Raw genomic sequence first — 22,305 nt, forward strand, 5'->3', positions numbered from 1 at the left:
TACTCATGTAGTAGTGATTGGATATATCAGTGAGGGCCGTGTGATTAAGTGGTGGAGGAGTGGGTGTCGTTTGTGTGTGTGCTATCCGCTTGTGTGTGATATATTAGTCTGCGTATAAATGGGTTTTAGGCACTCATAATTCTTGTGAGATGTGGTCGAATGACGTTGATCATGCTGATATATGGCGACTGGCGTGCTGTGGTATGGTGTTGGGTTGGGGTCCGTGACGGTGAGTCAGTGATCATGTTGACACTTTGTGATGGTGCATTAGTGATAAGTCATTGCATAGGAGCTCGCGTGTGTTATATGAGGATTATCGATGCAGTCGCCGTGGTGAATCTTGACTAGTGTGTGTGTGTAGTGTGATCAGTCGAATAGGCACAAGTGGACTCGTGCAGGGTAGATGCGTTTTGGTGCGGTGTTGCTGTGGCAGTGTTGTGCCCACCCGCGTGAAAAGCAGCAGGTGATGGCATATACGTTTCGTGAATGTATCGTTGAACTTCTCCCTCTAACTGTTGACAGTGAGTTGTTTGTGATCACTAACTGTAGTGACCGTCGTCATGAGTTGGTGAAATGAGTCGGATCTGGTGACGCGAACTCAACGTGTAGCTTATCTCCCACCTCTGCACTATTGAACCAAAAGGCCATCAATCTGCGTCTAGATGGTTTAATCTACCTGTGCCTTGCCGCCCGCTGACTGTGTTCCATGTGTGATAATGTAAAATTCAGACAAATTAGGGACTTTTGCTCCGACACCCCACTCTCTACTTTGTTCTGTAGTCTGAATCCTTGTCGTGAAGTTAATAAGTCTACTACTCCAGAGGAGACTTCTTCCACCTACCACGGGGTCAGAGAGGTACTCTGTGCTGGTAGCCGCGCAGGAAAGAAGTAGGAAGAGATTGTCAGGAGGAGATCATGTTAAGAAAGGTATCAAGAGAGTATGAGGGGGCAATGTCTGGCCAGTGGGGAGGGGGAAACAAAGACGGTTTGAAGACTGAGAGGTGGTCCACAAATGTCTCGATCTTGGATGCTGTGAACAAAACAATTTATGCCTCACACCTTATTTTAACTGTTTCCTGTTTGGTCATATTTGGTAACAACATACTTTCTGGTGCCTACTTGAAAATTTCAAACACACTCAATGACTTCAATGTGAGGAAAGAAACCTAAATGTAATTGTTAGGTAATTACTATTTTACCACGTAATGTCTAAACTACAGTACTTACTAGTAAATAGCAGGATGTAGAAATTAGTGGAACGGAATGTTTTGTTAATTTGCATTTCTAATCTCTCCCCCCCTCCTTCCTCCCCCCACCGCCCCCCTTTCCCCGCCCTCCCCCCCATCTAGGAGTGTAACAACAATGAGCAGCCACCATCCTACTCACAACCGCCCCATGTGACAGATCTATTACGACGTGGTTCCCATGGGAAGCTGCGTCGAGGGGGACGGCTAAGGGGTCCCCCTACCTAGGCACCCAACGCAAACCCCCAATCAGTGAGACGGAGGAGGTCATCGGGGTGGATGATGTAGGAAGACAACGGGCAGGACATCCCGAATCATAACTTGGAAACATATGTTTTAGACACAAGTGGGTTGGCTTACGGTCTGCAAGTATGGGGAGTTTTGTAAAGGGTAGATTTGGATCAGTAATTTGCCTTTGATATGTTCCTAGCATCGGCTTATTTCTCTGGCTGTTTGCTTATTGTGGAGACTTGTGCGTGTTGCATTTGGGCATACAACTTGAGACAATGTGTTTATAAGGAATTCATGGAATGCAGTGTCTCAAGCCTGAAAAAAAAAGGGGCCATTTTAGAATAGGAATTTGAATTCGATCGTGAAAGAAATGGAATCATAGATAGAGGGGCGTGCTAGACGTTTCAGGATTGATAAGTTAGAGCAAGAAGAATATTAGTGGAATTGCGATAGGGTGTGCGTAGTGAAGGAAAGAAGAGGTTGTATCAAGTAATAACAGAACAGGATTAGCCACAAGAGTGGGTCTAATGTCAGGAAGACAAGAATTGCGAACTATGAGGAGAGAAGAGGACCGAAAAGGTGTAGAAAAAAGAGAAGAGTAGGCTAAAGAGTCTGTAGCAAGGAAGAGATAGGTATGATTCGTGAGTATGGCGACGAATCTGCTTAAAAAAGAGAAGTGACTGGCTAGTTAAGCCAGGTTAAGAAAATCAAGATTGAGTATGAGCTATATTCGAAGATATGGGTATGGGCGCGGAGCACGGTGAGGAAAGATATTGAGAGAAGCAATTGAGAATTTAGAGACAACAAGAGCTATGGCCGACTGTAATCAAGTCAGGGGAAGTGTACGACAGATGAGAATTGAGATTGAGCGAACGATTCATGCAAAGGAAGGAAGGAGTAGGAAAGAGATTGAATACGAGTGCATGAGACACTGTTAGAGATAGATCCACGGACAGGAGTAATTGAGATGGAAGAAGGAGACGAGAGATGTACGCGAAGAGCTTAAGTCCGGAGAGACGAAAAAAAGTGTTGATTCATAACAAAAAAAGAGATGATTTTGAGCCTTAAATGAAGAATCCAAAATCAAATGTGTGAATAGGTAGGCCAGTGACACGACTGAAAACCGGTGAGAAATGCTTACTTGACAACTCTATAGAGGCCAACAATGCAGGGATTTAGAGAGGTTTGAGTTATAAGATACTATATACTAGAAGTTAACTTAGTGTATAATGAGATAGAAACAGAGATAACAGCAAATAATTAGTGAGGATTATGACCAATGATAATGTGAAGCTACAAGTGAATTGATAGCATTGTGGAAAAAGTATTACGAGAGACTCCCCGTGAGGTAGTTTCGCAGCATATATTTGAATTATACAGGCTACGCCAGATGTTTCATAAGCAATCGATATGTAGCCAAAATAAAGCATGAAACCCTCGAAATGCAGATCACACAAGAAATAGATAGAAGGCGCCCACATCCATACGACAAAGGTAGAAACTAGATATATTGCCTGGTATGTTACATTAAGTAGTTACATGACTCTTTGCCTATGAGACCCGCCATGCACATGATGCAGCTCGGAATGCATTTCACTGTTCCAGAATTGTTCTCCTTGAGATTTTTCTGAAAGACGTTGATTGGGGATCCACTTGGTAAGGTGTAAGTAAAATATCAATTGATGGACATGATTTGAAAAAGTAGTATCTACACCTGTCTATAGTGTAGAGGTCATATAAGTTGACTTAGCTGACATGGCAAAGTCAAAAGCACAAGCCACGAGGGGTTCAGGCAATTGTACATAAGGCTCTAGAACAAGAGGTATGTGTTGACCCACACAGATTGACCTCAAGGAAGTGGGTAGCGTAACACTAATGTCTCCAGCAGTTGGAACTGTTCCCCCAAGAACCCAGGTTGGGGCCAGTCACTCATTTCTTTGAATGAGTAAGAAGTTTGGAATTCACCCTCACTGATGTTCTAGAGCTGAGAACTGATCACAACCTGTCACCGGATAATGCGCGTGCGAAAAGCGTGAAGCAAGTCGGGGGAGAAGAAGGCCGGTTGGTCAGGACGGGACCGGAGAAGCACCCATGAGGATATGGTAGGCCCAGTCTGCCAGTGAGTCATCCCCAGCCGTGTCCCTAGCCTTGTGGAGATGGGGTAGAGATGCTGATGCTTCCCTGTGAAGTAGATGGTGCCAGGTCAAAGTTTGATCAGAGAATCTCTATGTCTCTATGCTAGTCCAATCTATGTCTCTATGCTGGTCATCTCTATGTCTCTATGCTGGTCCTCTCTATGCTAGTCCAATCTATGTCTCTATGCTGGTCCTCTCTATGGCTAGTCCAATCTATGTCTCTATGCTGGTCCTCTCTATGTCTCTATGTCTCTATGTCTCTATGCTTCTATGTCTCTATTGCTGGTCCTCTCTATTGCTGGTCCTCTCTGTGCTGGTCTCTCTAGTGTCTCTTATGCTGGTCCTCTCTATGTCTATGCTGGTCCTCTCTATGTATCTATGCTGGTCCTCTCTATGGCTCTATGCTGGTCCTCTCTATGTTGGTCTTCTCTATGTCTCTATGCTAGTCCAATCTATGTCCTATGCTGGTCATCTCTATGTCTCTATGCTGGTCCTCTCTATGCTAGCCAATCTATGTCTCTATTGCTGGTCCTCTCTATAGTTCTCTATGCTAGTCCAATCTATGTCTCTATGCTAGTCCTCTCTATGCTAGTCCAATCTATGTCTCTATGCTGGTCCTCTCTATGTCTCTATGCTGGTCCTCTCTATGCTAGTCCAATCTATGTCTCTATGCTGGTCCTCTCTATGTCTCTATTGCTGGTCCTCTCTATGTTGGGCTTCTCTATGTCTCTATGCTAGTCCAATCTATGTCTCTATGCTGGTCATCTCTATGTCTCTATGCTGGTCCTCTCTATGCTAGTCCAATCTATGTCTCTATGCTGGTCCTCTCTATCTCGCTATTTCTCTATGCTAGTCCAATCTATGTCTATATGCTGGTCCTCTCTATGCTAGTCCAATCTATGTCTCTATGCTAGGTCCAATTCTATGTCTCTATGCTGGTCCTCTCTAGTCTTCTATGCTGTCCGTCTCTATGTATCTCTATGCTGCGTCCTCTCTATGCTAGGTCCAAATCTATGTCTCTATGCTGGTCCAATCTATGTCTCTATGCTGGTCCTCTCTATGCTGTTCCTCTCTGTGTTGGTCCTCTTTAGGTCTCTATGCTGGTCCTCTCTGTGCTGGTCCTCTCTATGTCTCTATGCTGGTCCTCTCTATGTCTCTATGCTGGTCCTCTCTATGCTCAAAACTTGAGACGTCTGTGGCATTGTTTTGTGTGACAAAATAGTATATTTTAGAGTGGCCTTTTATTGACCCCAGCACAAGGTGCACCTGTGTAATGATCATGCTGTTTAATCAGTTTCTTGATATACCACACCTGTCAGGTGGATGGATTATCTTGGTAAATGAGAAATGCTCACTAACAGGGATGTAAACAAATGTGTGCACACAAGTTGAGAGAAATAAGCTGTTTACGTGTATGGAACATTTCTGGGATATTTTATTTCAGCTGAATCATGGGACCAACACTTTACATGTTGTGTTTATATTTTTGTTCAGTATAGTACACTCAATACAGTAGGGAGTAGGGTGCCATTTGGAACCTTGTAGGTCCCCAGGATATGATGTTATGTGTGGGCCCTTCCATCTTGATTGACACCTGTGGACCCTCCCCTCCAGGCGATCTGGGCGTGTGCAGCACTGTAGGATCCACTCCCGCCAGGAGTCTGGCTCCACCCGCTACTACCTGACTGACAACTTGGTGTTTGACAGCCTGTATAGACTCATCTGCCACTACAGAGACACGCCCCTACGCTGCAACGAGTTTGAGATGAGGCTGGGCAGCCCTGTACCACAGCCCAACGCACACGAGAGCAGAGAGTAAGAGGGGAGGGGGGTTGGGGTGTGTGTGTGTGGGAGAGAGAGAAAGTTAATATGTTAGTAACACACATGTTGTGTTCCCCATGTTCACACACACACACACCAGTGGAGGCTGCTGAGGGGAGGACAGCTTATAGTAATGGCTGGAACAGAGTGAATGGAATGACATCAAACATATAGAAACCATGTGTTTGATGTTGTTGATATCTTTCCACCTATTCCGCTCCAGTCATTACCACGAGCCCGTCCTCCCCAATTAAGGTGCCACCACCCTCCTGTGACACACACACGTCCTCATACACACACACTCGTCCTCATACATAACACTTTCATACACACACACGTCCTCATACACACAGACACGTCAGTACTCTGTGTTATGTTGTGTTTAGGTGGTTCCACTCCAGTCTGTCTCGTGTCCAGGCTGAACACATGTTGATGAGGGTACCCAGAGACGGGGCCTACCTGCTCCGCAAACGCAGCGACATCAACTCCTACGCCATCTCCTTCAGGTAACACACACACACATAAACAAACACACACATAGAAAAACAAAGACTTTTCAATTATATTCAAATTAAATTAAATATGCTTTGTAGACAACAATGAAATGCTTACTTACTGGTCCTTTTCCAAAAATGCTAAAACAGACGCAGTGAATAACAAATAAAAAAAAGAGATTAAAAATAACATGGCTAAATACAGGAAGTAGAAAATAACATGGCTATATACAGGCAGTACCAGTACCGAGTTGATGTGAAGGGGTACAAGGTATTTGAGGTAGATACAGTACCAGTCAAAAGTTTGGGCACACCTACTGGAATCATGTAGTAACCAAAAAAGTGTTCAACAAATCAAAATATATTTTATATTTGAGATTCTTCAAAGTAGCCACCCTTTGCCTTGATGACAGGTTTGCACTCTCTTGGCATTCTCTCAACCAGCTTCACCTGAAATGCTTTTCCAACAGTCTTGAAGGAGTTCCCACATATGTTGAGCACCTGTTGGCTCCTTTTCCTTCACTCTGCGGTCCAACTCATCCCAAACCATCTCAATGGGTCAATTGGTCAAATAGTCTTACACAGCCTGGAGTTGTGTTGGGTCATTGTCCTATTGAAAAACAAATGATAGTCCCACATCTGGTGCAAACCAGATGGGATGGTGTATCGCCGCATAATGCTGTGGTAGCCATCCTGGTTAAGTGTGCCTTGAATTCAAAATAAATCACAGACAGTGTCACCAGCAAAGCACCCCCACATCATCACATCTCCTCCTCCATGTTTCACGGTGGGAACCACACATGCGGAGATAATCGGTTCACCTACTCTGCGTCTCACAAAGACACGGCAGTTGGAACCAAAAATCTCAAATTTGGACTCATCAGACCAAAGGACAGATTTCCGCCGGTCTAATGTCCATTGCTTCTGTTTCTTGGTCCAAGCAAGTCTCTTCTTCTCATTGGTGTCATTTAGTAGTGGTGTCTTTGCAGCAATTCGACCATGAAAGCCTGATTCATGCAGTCTCCTCTGAACAGTTGATGTCTGTTACTTGAACTCTGTGAAGCATTTATTTGGGCTGCAATTTCTGAGGCTGGTAACTCTAATGAACGTATCCTCTGCAGTAGTGGTAACTCTGGGTCTTCCTTTCCTGTGGCGGTCCTCATGAGAGCCAGTCTCATCATAGCGCTTGATGGTTTTTGCGACTGCACTTGAAGAAAATGTAGAAGTTCTTGAATTTCTCCAGATTTACTGACCTTAATGTCTTAAAGTAATGATGGACTGTAATTTCTCTTTGCATATTTGAGCTGGTCTTGCCATAATATGAACTTGGTATTTTACCAAATAGGGCTGTCTTCTGTATACCACCCCTAACTTGCCAAAACTATAGTTTGTTAACAAGAAATTTGTGGAGTGGTTGAAAAATGAGTTTTAATGTTTCCAGCCTAAGTGTATGTAAACTTCCGACTTCAACTGTAGCAGTATTCTTTACCAGTCTCATGGCTTGGGGGTTGAAGCTGTTCAGTGTCCTGTTGAATCCAGACTTGGTTCACTGGTACAGCATGCCATGCGGTAGCAGAGAGAAAAGTTTGTGGCTTGGGTGGCTGAAGTCTTTGACAATTGTTTGGGACTTCCTCTGACACTGCCTGGTATAGAGGTCCTGGATGGCAGGGAGCTCGGTCCCAGTGATGTACTGGGCCAGACGCACTTCCATTTGTGGTGCTTTGCGGTCGAATGCCAGCAGTTGCCATACCAAGCGGTGATGCAGCCAGTCAAGATGCTCTCAACGGTGTAGCTGTAGAACCTTTTGAGGATCTGAGGGCCCATGCCAAACCTTTTATTATACACTACACTATACATCTCTGACCTTCCACCCCATCTCTCTCTCCCTCTCCCTGTCCACTCTCCCCTCTCTCTCTCTCTCTCTCTCTCTCCTCTCTCTCTCCCCCTCGCTTTCCCCCTTCTCTCTCTGTCAACTCCCCTCTCTCACTTTTCTCTGTCAACTCCCTCTCCCCTCCGCCTCCTCACTCTCTCTCTATTGCACCCCCACTGTCCCCTCCTTCTCCCCTCCCTTTTCTCTCCCTCTCCCTGTCCACTCTCCCTTCTCTCCCTGTCTCCCCCTCCCTTTCCCCCTTCTCTCTCAGTAGGGCGGAGGGTAAGATCAAACACTGTCGTATCCAGCAGGAGGGCCGTATGTTCATGTTGGGTAGCTCAGCAGAGTTCGAGAGTCTGGTTGACTTGGTCAGCTACTATGAGAAACACCCCCTGTACCGCAAAATGAGGCTGCGCTACCCCATCAACGAAGACACACTGGACCGCATGGGCACCACGGTAACACACACACACACAGCTTGAATGTGTGTATTTTCAGATCTGATCTATTATACACTGCTCAAAAAAATAAGGGAACACTAAAATAACACATCCTAGATCTGAAAGATGAAATATTCTTATTAAGTACTTTTTTCTTTACATAGTGAGTGTGCTGACAACAAAATCACACACAAATTATCAATGGAAATCAAATTTTCAACCCATGGAGGTCTGGATTTGGAGTCACACTCAAAATTAAAGTGGAAAACCACACTACAGGCTGATCCAACTTTGATGTAATTCCTTAAAACAAGTCAAAATGAGGCTCAGTAGTGTGTGTGCCTCCACGTGCCTGTATGACCTCCCTACAACGCCTGGGCATGCTCCTGATGAGGTGGCGGATGGTCTCCTGAGGGATCTCCTCCCAGACCTGGACTAAAGCATGATGTCCCAGATGTGCTCAATTGGATTCAGGTCTGGGGAACGGGCGGCCAGTCCATAGCATCAATGCCTTCCTCTTGCAGGAACTGCTGACACACTCCAGCCACATGAGGTCTAGCATTGTCTTGCATTAGGAGGAACCCAGGGCCAACCGCACCAGCATATGGTCTCACAAGGGGTCTGAGGATCTCATCTCGGTACCTAATGGCAGTCAGGCTACCTCTGGCGAGCACATGGAGGGCTGTGCGGCCCCCAAAGAAATGCCACCCACCACCATGACTGACCCACCGCCAAACCTGTCATGCTGGAGGATGTTGCAGGCAGCAGAACGTTCTCCACGGCGTCTCCAGACTCTGTCACGTCGTCACATGCGTCAGTGTGAACCTGCTTTCATCTGTGAAGAGCACAGGGCGCCAGTGGCGAATTTGCCAATCTTGGTGTTCTCTGCAAATGCCAAACGTCCTGCACGGTGTTGGGCTGTAAGCACAACCCCCACCTGTGGACGTCGGGCCCTCATACCACCCTCATGGAGTCTGTTTCTGACCGTTTGAGCAGACACATGCACATTTGTGGCCTGCTGGAGGTCATTTTGCAGGCTCTGGCAGTGCCCCTCCTGCTCCTCCTTGCACAAAGGTGGAGGTAGCGGTCCTGCTGCTGGGTTGTTGCCCTCCTACGGCCTCCTCCACGTCTCCTGATGTACTGGCCTGTCTCCTGGTAGCGCCTCCATGCTCTGGACACTACGCTGACAGACACAGCAAACCTTCTTGCCACAGCTCGCATTGATGTGCCATCCTGGATGAGCTGCACTACCTGAGCCACTTGTGTGGGTTGTAGACTCCGTCTCATGCTACCACTAGAGTGAAAGCACCGCCAGCATTCAAAAGTGACCAAAACATCAGCCAGGAAGCATAGGAACTGAGAAGTTGTCTGTGGTCACCACCTGCAGAACCACTCCTTTATTGGGGGTGTCTTGCTAATTGCCTATAATTTTTGTCTATTCCATTTGCACAACAGCATGTGAAATTTTTGTCAATCAGTGTTGCTTCTAACGTGTTGGGACAGTTTGATTTCACAGAAGTGTGATTGACTTGGAGTTACATTGTGTTGTTTAAGTGTTCCCTTAATTTTTTTGAGCAGTGTATTATTACGTATCCCTACTGTATATCTCTCTCTATTCAGGAGCTAGACTATGGAGCGTTGTATGAAGTCAGGACCCCACATTTCTACGTCGAGGCCAACAAGATGCCCACGGCTCGGGTAAGTGAAATATTATATTCTCTGTGTGTGTGTGTGTGTGAGTAAACTGACATTCGTAGGTTTGGGCATGCCTGTGTCTGGTGTGTGCCAATGACATATTTTATAATTTGGGCAGTAGCGGAAAGGTTGTGGTCATTGATATTGAAGTTGTGGTCATTCATGTTTGACTTGTGGTCTTCAGCAGTTGGTTATGTTGTGGTACTGTAAAGGTCTTCACGGGTCCAAACAGGATCCCAATATGCTTAAATATTTTATTTTAATTTAAAGAACCGTTCCGAACAGACCTGAGGACAACTAAACCCGTTCTGTATAGACCTCGTCGGATCCAGATCCAGTCCGATTCGATCCAAGTGATGCAAGCAGCAGAAAAGTCATTTTTTAAGCTACTTTATTAACCAGAGCTGAAAAAACGCGAGAGGAGGGAGAGAGGTGTCGCTCTAGCATGTGGGAGAGGGGCCGTACTGTGAGCGAGTGACACGGGGAGCAGGGAGGAAGAGAGATGAGAGACAGCAACCAACCAACAAGCCAACTCACACTGTAGTAGACTAATAGCTGCCATAGCTAGGTTATTTATCATCAAATATTATGACGTAGTACCTGTCTTGATTGCATTAAACCGGGAGAAGTTAGTTAAGCTAGCTAACATTAGCTAGCTAGGCTAATTGAGGCTACAGTGCATGCACTTTTTCTTCCTAAAAATCAATCAATCAAATTTATTTATAAAGCCCTTCTTACATCAGCTGATGTCACAATGTGCTGTACAGAAACCCAGCCTAAAACCCCAAACAGCAAGCAATGCAGGTGTAGAAGCACGGTGGCTAGGAAAAACTCCCTAGAAAGGCCAGAACCCAAGAAGAAACTTAGAGAGGAACCAGGCTATGAGGGGTGGCCAGTCCTCTTCCGGCTGTCCCGGATGGAGATTATAACAGAACATGGCCAATATGTTCAAATGTTCATAGATGACCAGCAGGGTCAAATAATAATAATCACAGTGGTTGTAGAGGGTGCAACAGGTCAGCACCTCAGGAGTAAATGTCAGTTGGCTTTTCATAGCAGATCATTCAGAGTATCTCTACCGCTCTTGCTGTCTCTAGAGAGTTGAAGACAGCAGATCTGGGACAATGTAGCACGTCCGGTGAACAGGTTAGGGTTCCATAGCCGCAGGCAGAACAGTTGAAACTGGAGCAGCAGCACGACCAGGTGGACTGGGGACAGCAAGGAGTCATCAGGCCAGGTAGTCCTGAGGCATGGTCCTAGGGCTCAGGTCCCCCGAGAGAAAGAAAGAAAGAGAAAAAGAGAGACAATTAGAGAGAGCATACTTACTGTACATTCACACAGAACACCGGATAAAACAGGAGAAATAGTCCAGATATAACAGACTGACCCTAGCCCCCCGACACATAAACTATTGCAGCATAAATATTGTAGGCTGAGACAGGAGGGACCGGGAGACACTGTGGCCCCATCCGACAATACTCCCGGACAGGGCCAAACAGGCAGGATATAACCCCACCCATTTTGCTAAAGCACAGCCCCTATACCACTAGAGGGATATCTTCAACCACCAACTTACTATCCTGAGACAAGGCCGAGTATAGCCCACAAAGATCTCCCCCACTGCACGAACCCAAGGGGGGGCGCCAACCCGGACAGGAAGATCACGTCAGTAACTCAACCCACTCAAGTGAAGCACCCCTCCTAAGGACGGCATGGAAGAGCACCAGTAAGCCAGTGACTCAGCCCCTGTAATAGGGTTTGAGGCAGAGAATCCCAGTGGAGAGAGGGGAACCGGCCAGACAGAGACAGCAAGGGCGGCTCGTTACTCCAGTGCCTTTCCGTTCACCTTCACACTCCTGGGCCAGACTACACTCAATCATAGGACCTACTGAAGAGATGAGTCTTCAATAAAGACTTAACGATCGAGAATGAGTCTGCGTTTCCCACATGGATAGGGAGACCATTCCATAAAAATGGAGCTCTATAGGAGAAAGCCCTGCCTCCAGCTGTTTGCTGAAAAATTCTAGGGACAATAAGGAGGCCTGCGTCTTGTGACCGTAGCGTACGTGTAGGTATGTACGGCAGGACCAAATCTGAAAGACAGGTAGGAGCAAGCCCATGTAATGCTTTGTAGGTTAGCATTATACCTTGAAATCAGCCCTAGCCTTAACAGGAAGCCAGTGTAGGGAGCCTAGCACTGGAGTAAAATGATCAAATGTTTTGGTTCTAGTCAAGATTCTAGCAGCCTTGTTTAGCACTAACTGAAGTTTATTTAGTGCTTTATCCGATTAGCCGGAAATTTGAGCATTGCAGTAGTCTAACCTAGAAGTGATGAAAGCATGGATCCATTTTTCTGCATCATTTTTGGACAGAAAGTTTCAGATTTTTGCAATGTTACGTAGATGGAAAAAATCTGTCCTTGAAACAGTCTTGATATGTTCGTCAAAAGAGAGATGAGGGTCCAGAGTAACGCCGAGGTCCTTCACAATTTTATTTGAGACGACTGTACAACCATCAAGATTAATTGTCAGATTCAACAGAAGATCTCTTTGTTTCTTGGAACCTAGAACTAGCATCTCTGTTTTGTCCGAGTTTAAAAGTAAAACATTTGCCGCCATCCACTTCCTTATGTCTGAAACACAGGCTTCCAGGGAGGGCAATTTTGGGGCTTCGCCATGTTTCATCAAAATATACAGCTGTGTGTTGTCCGCATAGCAGTGAAAGTTAACATTATGTTTCCGAATGACATCACCAGAGGGACAATATATAGTGAAAACAATAGTGGTCCTAAAACGGAGCCTTGAGGGAACACCGAAATTTATCAGAGGACAGAGGACAAATCATCCACAGAAACAAACTGATATTTTTTCGTCAGATAAGATCTGAACCAGGCTAGAACTTGTACGTGTAGACCAATTTGGGTTTCCAAATGAAGCATTTCGTATACATTGTTTGTCTTCAGGAAGGCAGTGAGTTTCTGCGCAACAGCTTTTTAAACATTTCTTGGGAGGAATGGGAGATTCGATATAGGCCGATAGTTGTTTTATATTTTCTGGGTCAAGGTTTGGCTTTTTCAAGAGAGGCTTTATTACTGCCACTTTTAGTGAGTTTGGTACACATCCGGTGGATAGAGAGCCGTTTATTATGTTCAACATAGGAGGGCCAAGCACAGGAAGCAGCTCTTTCAGTAGTTTAGTTGGAATAGGGTCCAGTATGCAGCTTGAAGTTTTATAGTCTTAAAAATGAGTCTCCCTTGATCCTAGGTCCTGGCAGTGTTGTGCAGACTCAGGACAACTGAGCTTTGGAGGAATACACAGATTTAAAAATGAGTCCATCATTTGCTTTCTAATGATCATGATCTTTTCGTCAAAGAAGTTCATGAATTTATCACTGCTGAAGTGAAAGCCATCCTCTCTTGGGGAATGCTGCTTTTTAGTTAGCTTTGCGACAGTATCAAAAATAACTTTTGGATTGTTCTTATTTTCCTCAATTAAGTTGAAAAATAGGATGATCGAGCAGCAGTGAGGGCTCTTCGATACTGCACGGTACTGTCTTTCCAAGCTAGTCGGAAGACTTCCAGTTTGGTGTAGCTCCATTTCCGTTCCAATTTTCTGGAAGCTTGCTTCAGAGCTCGGGTATTTTCTGTATACCAGGGAGCTAGTTTCTTATTTAAAAAAATATATATATATTTCACCTTTACTTAACCAGGTAGGCCAGTTGAGAACAAGTTCTCATTTACAACTGCGACCTGGCCAAGATAAAGCAAAGCAGTGCGACACAAACACAGAGTTACACATGGGATAAACAAATGTACAGTCAATAACACAATAGAAAAATCTATATACATTGTGTGCAAATGTAGTAAGATTAGGGATGTAATAAATAGGCCATAGTGGCGAAATAATTACAATTTAGCAATTAAACACTGGAGTGATAGATGTGCAGAAGATGAATGTGCAAGTAGAGATACTGGGGTGCAAAGGAGCTAAAAATAACAATATGACAAATGTTTTTTGTTTTTAGTGGTGCGACTGCATCTAGGGTATTACGCAAGGTTAAATTGAGTTCCTCAGTTAGGTGGTTAACTGATTTTTGTACTCTGACATCCTTGGGTAGGTGGAGGGAGTCTGGAAGGGCATCTAGGAATCTCTGTGTTGTCCGAGAATTTCTAGCACGACTTTTGATGGTCCTTGGTTGGGGTCGGAGCAGATTATTTGTTGCGATTGCAAACGTAATGAAAGGGTGTTCCGACTATCCAGGATTATGAGGAAAAACACTAAGATCCACAAAATGTATTCCACGGGACAAAACTAGGTCCAGACTATGACTGCGGCAGTGAGTAGGTCCGGAGACATGTTGGACAAAACCCACTGAGTCGATGATGGCTCCAAAGCCTTTTGGAGTGGGTCTGTGGACTTTTCCATGTGAATATTAAAGTCACCAAAAATATTATCTGCCATGACTACAAGGTCCGATAGGAATTCAGGGAACTCAGTGAGGAACGCAGAATACGGCCCAGGAGGCCTGTAAACAGTAGCTATAAAAAGTAATTGAGTAGGCTGCATAGATTTCATGACTAGAAGCTCAAAAGACGAAAACACAGCTGTTTTTTTTGTAAATTGAAATTTGCTATCATAAATGTTAGCAACATCTTCGCCTTTGCGGGATGCACGGGGGATATGGTCACTAGTGTAACAAGGGGGTGAGGCCTCATTTAACACAGTAAATTCATCAGGCTTAAGCCATGTTTCAGTCAGGCCAAACACATCAAGATTATGATCAGTGATTAGTTAATTGACTATAACTGCCTTGAAGTGAGGGATCTAACATTAAGTAGCCCTATTTTGAGATGTGAGATATCACGATCTCTTTCAATAATGGCAGGAATGGAGGAGGTCTTTATCCTAATAAGATTGCTAAGGCGAACACCGCCATGTTTAGTTTTGCCCAACCTAGGTCGAGGCACAGACACAGTCTCAATGGGGATAGCTGAGCTGACTACACTGACTGTGCTAGTGGCAGACTCCACTAAGCTGGCAGGCCTGCACCCTATATCATTGTGGAGCTAGGGGAGTTAGAGCCCTGTCTATGTTCGTAGATAAGATTAGAGCACCCCTCCAGCTAGGATGGAGTCCGTCACTCCTCAGCAGGCCAGGCTTGGTCCTGTTTGTGGGTGAGTCCCAGAAAGAGGGACAATTATCTACAAATTCTATCTTTTGGGAGGGGCAGAAAACAGTTTTCAACCAGCGATTGAGTTGTGAGACTGCTGTAGAGCTCATCACTCCCCCTAACTGGGAAGGCGCCAGAGACAATTACTCAATGCCGACACATCTTTCTAGCTGATTTACACGCTGAGGCTATGTTGCGCTTGGTGACCTCTGATTGTTTCATCCTAACATCGTTGGCGCTGACGTGGATAACAATATCCCTATACTCGCCAGTTTTAGCCTCAGCCAGCACCATCTTCAGATTAGCCTTAACTGGATGATTCGTTCAAGCTGGATGATTCGTTTTAAGTCTAATACTGCGGGTAATGGAGTCGCCAATGACTAGGGTTTTCAATTTGTCAGAGCTAATGGTGGGAGGCTTCGGCGTCTCAGACCCTGTAACGAGAGGAGTAGAGACCAGAGAAGGCTCGGCCTCTGACTTCGACCCGTTGCTTAATGGGGAGAACCGGTTGAAAGTTTCTGTCGGCTGAATGAGGTTGAGCATTGAGCATGGTTGAGCATTCCTACAGCATTTCCTTCCAGAAGCCATGAGAAAGTTGTCCGGCTGCGGGGACTGTGCGGGGGGATTTATACTACTATCTGTACTTACTGGTGGCACAGACGCTGTTTCATCCTTTCATACACTGAAATTACCCTTGCCTAACGATTGCGTCTGAAGCTGGGCTTGCAGCACAGCTATCCTCGCCGTAAGGCGATCGTTCTCCTGTATATTATGAGTATAGCGACTGCAATTAGAAGGCATAATGTTAATGTTATTACTTAGCTTCGGCTGGTGGAGGTCCTGACGAACCATGTCCGGGGTGAAAAAGTTGAGCGAGGCAAAATATAAAAATATATAACGGTAATTAAAAAGTAAAAACCGTAAAGTTGGCAGATAGCAAAGTAAGGTTAGCAACAAACCGCACAGCAGCACATAAACAAGTCTACAAGTTGTGACCAATAACTCCATTCAGAATATTAAGTTGCAGCCTAGCTGTTGGCTCTTGGTCGTTGTAGCCTATCCTTCTCCTTTAACTTTTAATTCCATCATTTTAATGCCACCTTCCATTGATTAGACATCTCCTAACTTTTGCCACACAGAGGCTCTATCACTGTAACCTACTGCTGCTTTGATGACTTTTGATTGGCCATCAACAACAACAAGCTACGCCACTCTTGTGAAAAGCAAAAGCAGCAGCATAAATATGTCCGAGACCCGTGACAATCATATCAGATCCGACCCAGAACCGTGACATTATTTAGAATTCTGGATCAGGACCCACTCGGGTCCCGGATCGTGTCTCGGGTATTCGTGTACAGGTGGATCCATGAAGACCTCTAGTGTACGGTCAAGGCCCTGTATGATTTAGTGTTTGTGTTGTGGTCTTGTGTTGCAGTGTACGGTCAAGGCCCTGTATGACTACAGAGCCCAGAGGGACGACGAGCTGTGTTTCCCCAAACAGGCCCTCATCCTCAGCGTGGACAAGCAGGAAGGAGGCTGGTGAGTGGAACAGGGTTTTCATATCTCCATGGCACTTAATGATTACTCAATGTCATTGATTGGCTAAAGAGTGCACATTGGTCACCCCGGTTACGTTTCTGCATGGATGAAAACCAATGTGGGTTGATGAATGGAGTTGATAATATAATATTTCTCTGAGTTGTCTTTAAATCGTGGATTCCCTCCACCGGCCCCTAGGTGGCGAGGTGATTACGGAGGGAAGAAGCAGCTGTGGTTTCCTGCCAACTACGTAGACGAAGTCCCCAACTCACCCGCCCGCGAGACAGGAGACGAGGCAGTACGTTATAGTATAGGCAAACATAGGCCATACATAGACTTGTTCATGCATTCATGATACACACACACACCTTCTACAGCAGTTAGAGGGGAATGAAGCTAACTTCATGTCCTGACTTCCTGCTTCCTGTGTCTTTGACTTCCTGTTTCTTGGTCCAGTCTACAGAGAGCAGTCCACTAGGAACATTTCTCAAGGGCTTCATTGATGTGCCCACCTGCCACGTAGGTGAGTCTGTGTGTAACTGATGTGCCAACCTGCCACGTAGGTCAGTCTGTATGTAACTGATGTGCCAACCTGCCACGTAGGTCAGTCTGTGTGTAACTTGATGTGCCAACCTGCCACTAGGTCAGTCTGTGTGTAACTGATGTGCCACCTGCCACGTAGGTCAGTCTGGTGTAACTGATGTGCCAACCTGCCACGTAGGTCAGTCTGTGTGTAACTGATGTGCCAACCTGCCACGTAGGTCAGTCTGTGTGTAACTGATGTGCCAACCTGCCACGTAGGTCAGTCTGTGTGTAACTGATGTGCCAACCTCCACGTAGGTCAGTCTGTGTGTAACTGATGTGCCAACCTGCCACGTAGGTCAGTCTGTGTGTAACTGATGTGCCAACCTGCCACGTAGGTCAGTCTGTGTGTAACTGATGTGCCAACCTGCCACGTAGGTCAGTCTGTGTGTAACTGATGTGCCAACCTGCCACGTAGGTCAGTCTGTTAACTGATGTGCCAACTGCCACGTAGGTCAGTCTGTGTGTAACTGATGTGCCAACCTGCCAGCTAGGTCAGTCTGTGTGTAACTGATGTGCCAACCTGCCACGTAGGTCAGTCTGTGTGTAACTGATGTGCCAACCTGCCACGTAGGTCAGTCGTGTGTAACTGATGTGCCAACTGCCACGTAGGTCAGTCTGTGTGTAACTGATGTGCCAACCTGCCACGTAGGTCAGTCTGTGTGTAACTGATGTGCCAACCTGCCACGTAGGTCAGTCTGTGTGTAACTGATGTGCCAACTCGCCACGTAGGTCAGTCTGTGTGTAAACTGATGTGCCAACCTGCCACGTAGGTCAGTCTGTGTGTAACTGATGTGCCAACCTGCCACGTAGGTCAGTCTGTGTGTAACTGATGTGCCAGTTGATGTTGAGATGTGTCTGTTATTTGAAAATTGTGAAACATATATTTGGGCTGCAATCTGAGGTGCTGTTAACTCTAATGAACTTATCCTCTGCAGCAGAGGTAACTCTGGGTCTTCCTTTCCTGTGGCGGTCCTCATGAGAGGCAGTTTCTTCATGGCACTTGATGGGTTTTGCGACTGCACTTGAAGAAACTTTAAAAGTTCTTGGCATTTTCCAAATTGACTGACCTTCATGTCTTAAAATCATGATGGACTGTCATTTCTCTTTGTTTATTTGAGCTGTTCTTGCCGTAGTAAAGTACAGAAAGTATTTAAGTAGTACTTTAAAGTATTTTTACTTGAGTACTTTACACCACTGGAAATAAGAGTGTGTGTATGTGTAACTCCCTCTCTCTCTCTTTCTCCATCTCTTTCTCTCTCCATATCTCTCTGTAGTGGTTCAGAAGGATGGGAAGAGTTCCAGGCCATATGTGTTCACCGTCCACTCCCAGCAGATGTCAATTCACCCTGGCCAGCCACTGGACATTGCTTCAGACACCCTGGAGGACCTGACTGGTTGGGTGGGGAAGATCAGAGAGGCCACACAGAACGCAGATGCACGGGTTAATACTGTATTGCACACACATGTACAAATGAAAGCACACCCATACACGTACGCAGGAGAACACACACACTCACACACATATATATATATAGTTGAAGTCGGAAGTTTACATACACTTAGGTTGGAGTCGTTAAAACTCGTTTTTCAACCACTCCACAAATTTCTTGTTAACAAACTATGGTTTTGGCAAGTCAGTTAGGACATCTACTTTGTGCATGACACAAGTCATTTTTCCAACCATTGTTTACAGACAGATTATTTCACTTATAACTCATTGTAACACAATTCCAGGGGGTCAGAAGTTTACATACACTAAGTTGACTGTGCCTTTAAACAGCTTGGATAATTCCAGGAAATTATGTATTGGCTTTAGAAGCTTCTGATAGGCTAATTGACATAATTTGAGTCAATTGGAGGTGTACCTGTGAATGTATTTCAAGGCCTAAAATCCAAAGAAATCAGCCAAGACCTCAGAAAAAAATTGTAGATCTCCACTAGTCTGGTTCATCCTTGGGAGCAATTTCCAAACGCCTGAAGGTACCACGTTCATCTGTACAAACAATAGTACGCAAGTATAAACACCATGGGAACACGCAGCCGCCATACCGCTCAGGAAGGAGACGCGTTCTGTCTCCTAGAGATGAATGTACTTTGGTGCAAAAAGTGCAAATCAATCCCAGTACAACAGCAAAGGACCTTGTGAAGATGCTGGAGGAAAAAGTATCTATATCCACAGTAAAACGAGTCCTATATCGACGTAATCTGAAAGGCTGCTCAGCAAGGAAGAAGCCACTGCTCCAAAACCGCCATAAAAAAGCTAGACTATGGTTTGGAACTGCACATGGGGACAAAGATCATACTTTTTGGAGAAATGTCCTCTGGTCTGATGAAACAAAAATAGAACTGTTTGACCATAATGACCATCGTTATGTTTGGAGGGAAAAGGGGAAGCTTGCAAGCTGAAGAACACCATCCCAACCGTGAAGCACGGGAGTGGCAGCATCATGTTGTGGGGGTGTTTTGCTGCAGGAGGGACTGAAGCACTTCACAAAATTGATGGAATCATGAGGGGGGAACATTATGTGGATATATTGAAGCAACATCTCAAGACATCAGTCAGGAAGTTAAAGCTTGGTTGCAAATGGGTCTTCCAAATGGACAATGACCCCAAGCATACTTCCAAAGTTGTGGCAAAATGGCTTAAGGACAACAAAGTCAAGGTATTGGAGTGGCCATCACAAAGCCCTGACCTCAATTGTATAGACAATTTGTGGACAGAACTGAAAAAGCGTGTGCGAACAAGGAGGCCTACAAACCTGACTCAGTTACACCAGCTCTGTCAGGAGGAATGGGTCAAAATTCACCCAACTTATTGTGGGAAGCTTGTGGAAGGCTACCCAAACTGTTTGACCAAAGTTAAACAATTTAAAGGCAATGCTACCAAATACTAATTGAGTGGATGTAAACTTCTGACCCACTGGGAATGTGATGAAAGAAATAAAAGCTGAAATAAATAATTCTCTCTACTATAAGAATTTCACATTCTTAAAATATAGTGGTTATCCTAACTGACCTAAGACTGAGTTTTTTACTAGGATTAAATGTCAGGAGTTGAGTTTAAATGTATTTGCCTGAGGTGTATGTAAACTTCCGACTTCAACTGTATATATACTGTATATACCCGTGTTTCCTTTGGAAAAATATGTAGCTGGGAAAAGTTGGTTGGCTGAAGCCTGGGGTTGCCTATCTGCTTTGACCCTATTGGCCTAATCATTAGCTAGATCCCAAATGTGATCTTTTAACTAGCTAGCATCCTATTGATGAATTTTATGGCCCAAACCACTTAATGTCAAAATTATTTTGAGGTAGGGTGACGTTTTACCCCAAGTTACCAGTGTTACATTTATCCCCACTAGCCCCCTATGCACTCATGGTAAATTGCAGAGAGGTAATGTGCTTAACCATGAAGCTGCTAAAAATGGTGCAATCTTTTTAACAAAGGCCATTAAAACTGCATAGTGGCAATGATTTTTCTGTGGTGGATCGCCACAGTTAAATGAGCGCAGCGGAAACACTTATATACTGTACACATACAGGCATGGGCACACAAACATACACACCACATGGACGCACACACTTACACATACACAAACAGATTAGTAATGCATCACACACACACACACACACACACACATATACAGGTTCGAACCCCACCACACATCATCTGTACCTTATCCTGAGAATCAGTAGCTACTCTATATCTCATTAATTGCAGCTCAGAGAAGAACTGTAGTACTCTTACTGTAGTTTATATGAAATGTACGGTCAGATATCAGTGCAGGTACACTAAAAATAGGAAAGAAGCTCTGATGTGTTGGTGTTGATGCTGGCGGTGTGGTCTGGTTTCCATGGTAACAGATGCAGGAAGAGAAGCAGATGGAGAGGAGGAAGAAAATCGCACTGGAGCTCTCTGAGCTGGTGGTCTACTGTAGACCTGTCCCCTTCAACGAAGAGAGTAAGAACTGACACACTTCTCTACCTATCCTCTTTCTACCTCTCTACCTATACCTCTCTAAATGGACCATTTGTGTGTGTTTGTGTGTGTATGTATGTATGTGTGCGTGTGTGTGTGCGTGTGTGTGTGACTCTGTTTTGTCTCCCTTCCAGAGATCGGGACAGAGCGGGCATGTTTCCGGGATATGTCATCATTCCCAGAGACCAAGGCAGAGAAGTTTGCCACGCGGGCAAGAGGGAAGCGGTTCCTGCAGTATAACCGTCGCCAGCTCTCCCGGGTAATATAATATTCTAATCATTTAATAATATATATTATAATATACAGGTAACAGCCAAAATAATGGAAACACTTGAGTAAATGAGGGATACAAAGTACTGTATATTGAAAGCAGGTGCTTTCACCCAGATGTGATTCCTGAGTTAATTAAGCAATTAACATCCCATCATGCTTAGGGTCATATATAAAATGCTGGTCAAGCCATGATTTTGGCTACCATGTCTTTGCCCCAATAGGATGACAATGCCCCCGTCCACAGGGCATGAGTCATCACTGAATGGTTTGATGAGCATGAAAACAATGTAAACCATTTGCCATGGCCATCTCAGTCGCCAGATCTCAACCCAATTGAACACTTATGGGAGATTCTGGAGCAGAGCCTGAGACAGCGTTTTCTACCACCATCAACAAAACACTAATTTAACACAATTTAATTTCTCCTGGAAGAATGGGTTCACATCCCTCCAATAGAGTTCCAGACACTTGTAGAATCTATGCCAAGGTGCATTGAAGCTGTTCTGGCTCGTGGTGGCCCAACGCCCTATTAAGACACTTTATGTTGGTGTTTCCTTTATTTTGTCAGTTACCTGTATATAAGCCATTTAGCAGACGGTTTTATCCAAAGCGACAAAGTCATGTGTGCATACATTTTTATATGGCTAGCCCCAGCGGGAATCGAACCCACAACCAACATATTAAGTAATGTATGTTCTGCTCCAGGTCTACCCCAGAGGACAGAGACTAGACTCCTCTAACTACGACCCTTTACCCATGTGGCTCTGTGGATCCCAGCTGGTTGCACTCAACTTCCAGACACCTGGTGAGGGAGATTGTGTGTCTGACTCTCG

General features: G+C 45.0%; 1 protein-coding gene across 1 annotated transcript in view; it reads left to right on the forward strand.

Annotated features, from left to right (window-relative positions):
* LOC111975516 (1-phosphatidylinositol 4,5-bisphosphate phosphodiesterase gamma-1) overlaps positions 1-22,305 on the forward strand; it is a 93,576-nt gene that overhangs the window by 65,359 nt on the left and 5,912 nt on the right. The window contains exons 15-25 of the mRNA XM_070447452.1: positions 5,200-5,425; positions 5,818-5,937; positions 8,070-8,253; positions 9,856-9,933; positions 16,535-16,638; positions 16,837-16,936; positions 17,095-17,161; positions 18,498-18,664; positions 21,085-21,181; positions 21,334-21,458; positions 22,178-22,277. Of these exons, the coding sequence (XP_070303553.1) occupies positions 5,200-5,425; positions 5,818-5,937; positions 8,070-8,253; positions 9,856-9,933; positions 16,535-16,638; positions 16,837-16,936; positions 17,095-17,161; positions 18,498-18,664; positions 21,085-21,181; positions 21,334-21,458; positions 22,178-22,277 (1,368 nt within the window). The remainder of the gene's footprint in view (positions 1-5,199; positions 5,426-5,817; positions 5,938-8,069; positions 8,254-9,855; positions 9,934-16,534; positions 16,639-16,836; positions 16,937-17,094; positions 17,162-18,497; positions 18,665-21,084; positions 21,182-21,333; positions 21,459-22,177; positions 22,278-22,305) is intronic.

The sequence above is a fragment of the Salvelinus sp. IW2-2015 genome, linkage group LG16 (assembly GCF_002910315.2).
Source record: "Salvelinus sp. IW2-2015 linkage group LG16, ASM291031v2, whole genome shotgun sequence".
In the NCBI taxonomy this organism is placed as follows: domain Eukaryota; kingdom Metazoa; phylum Chordata; class Actinopteri; order Salmoniformes; family Salmonidae; genus Salvelinus; species Salvelinus sp. IW2-2015.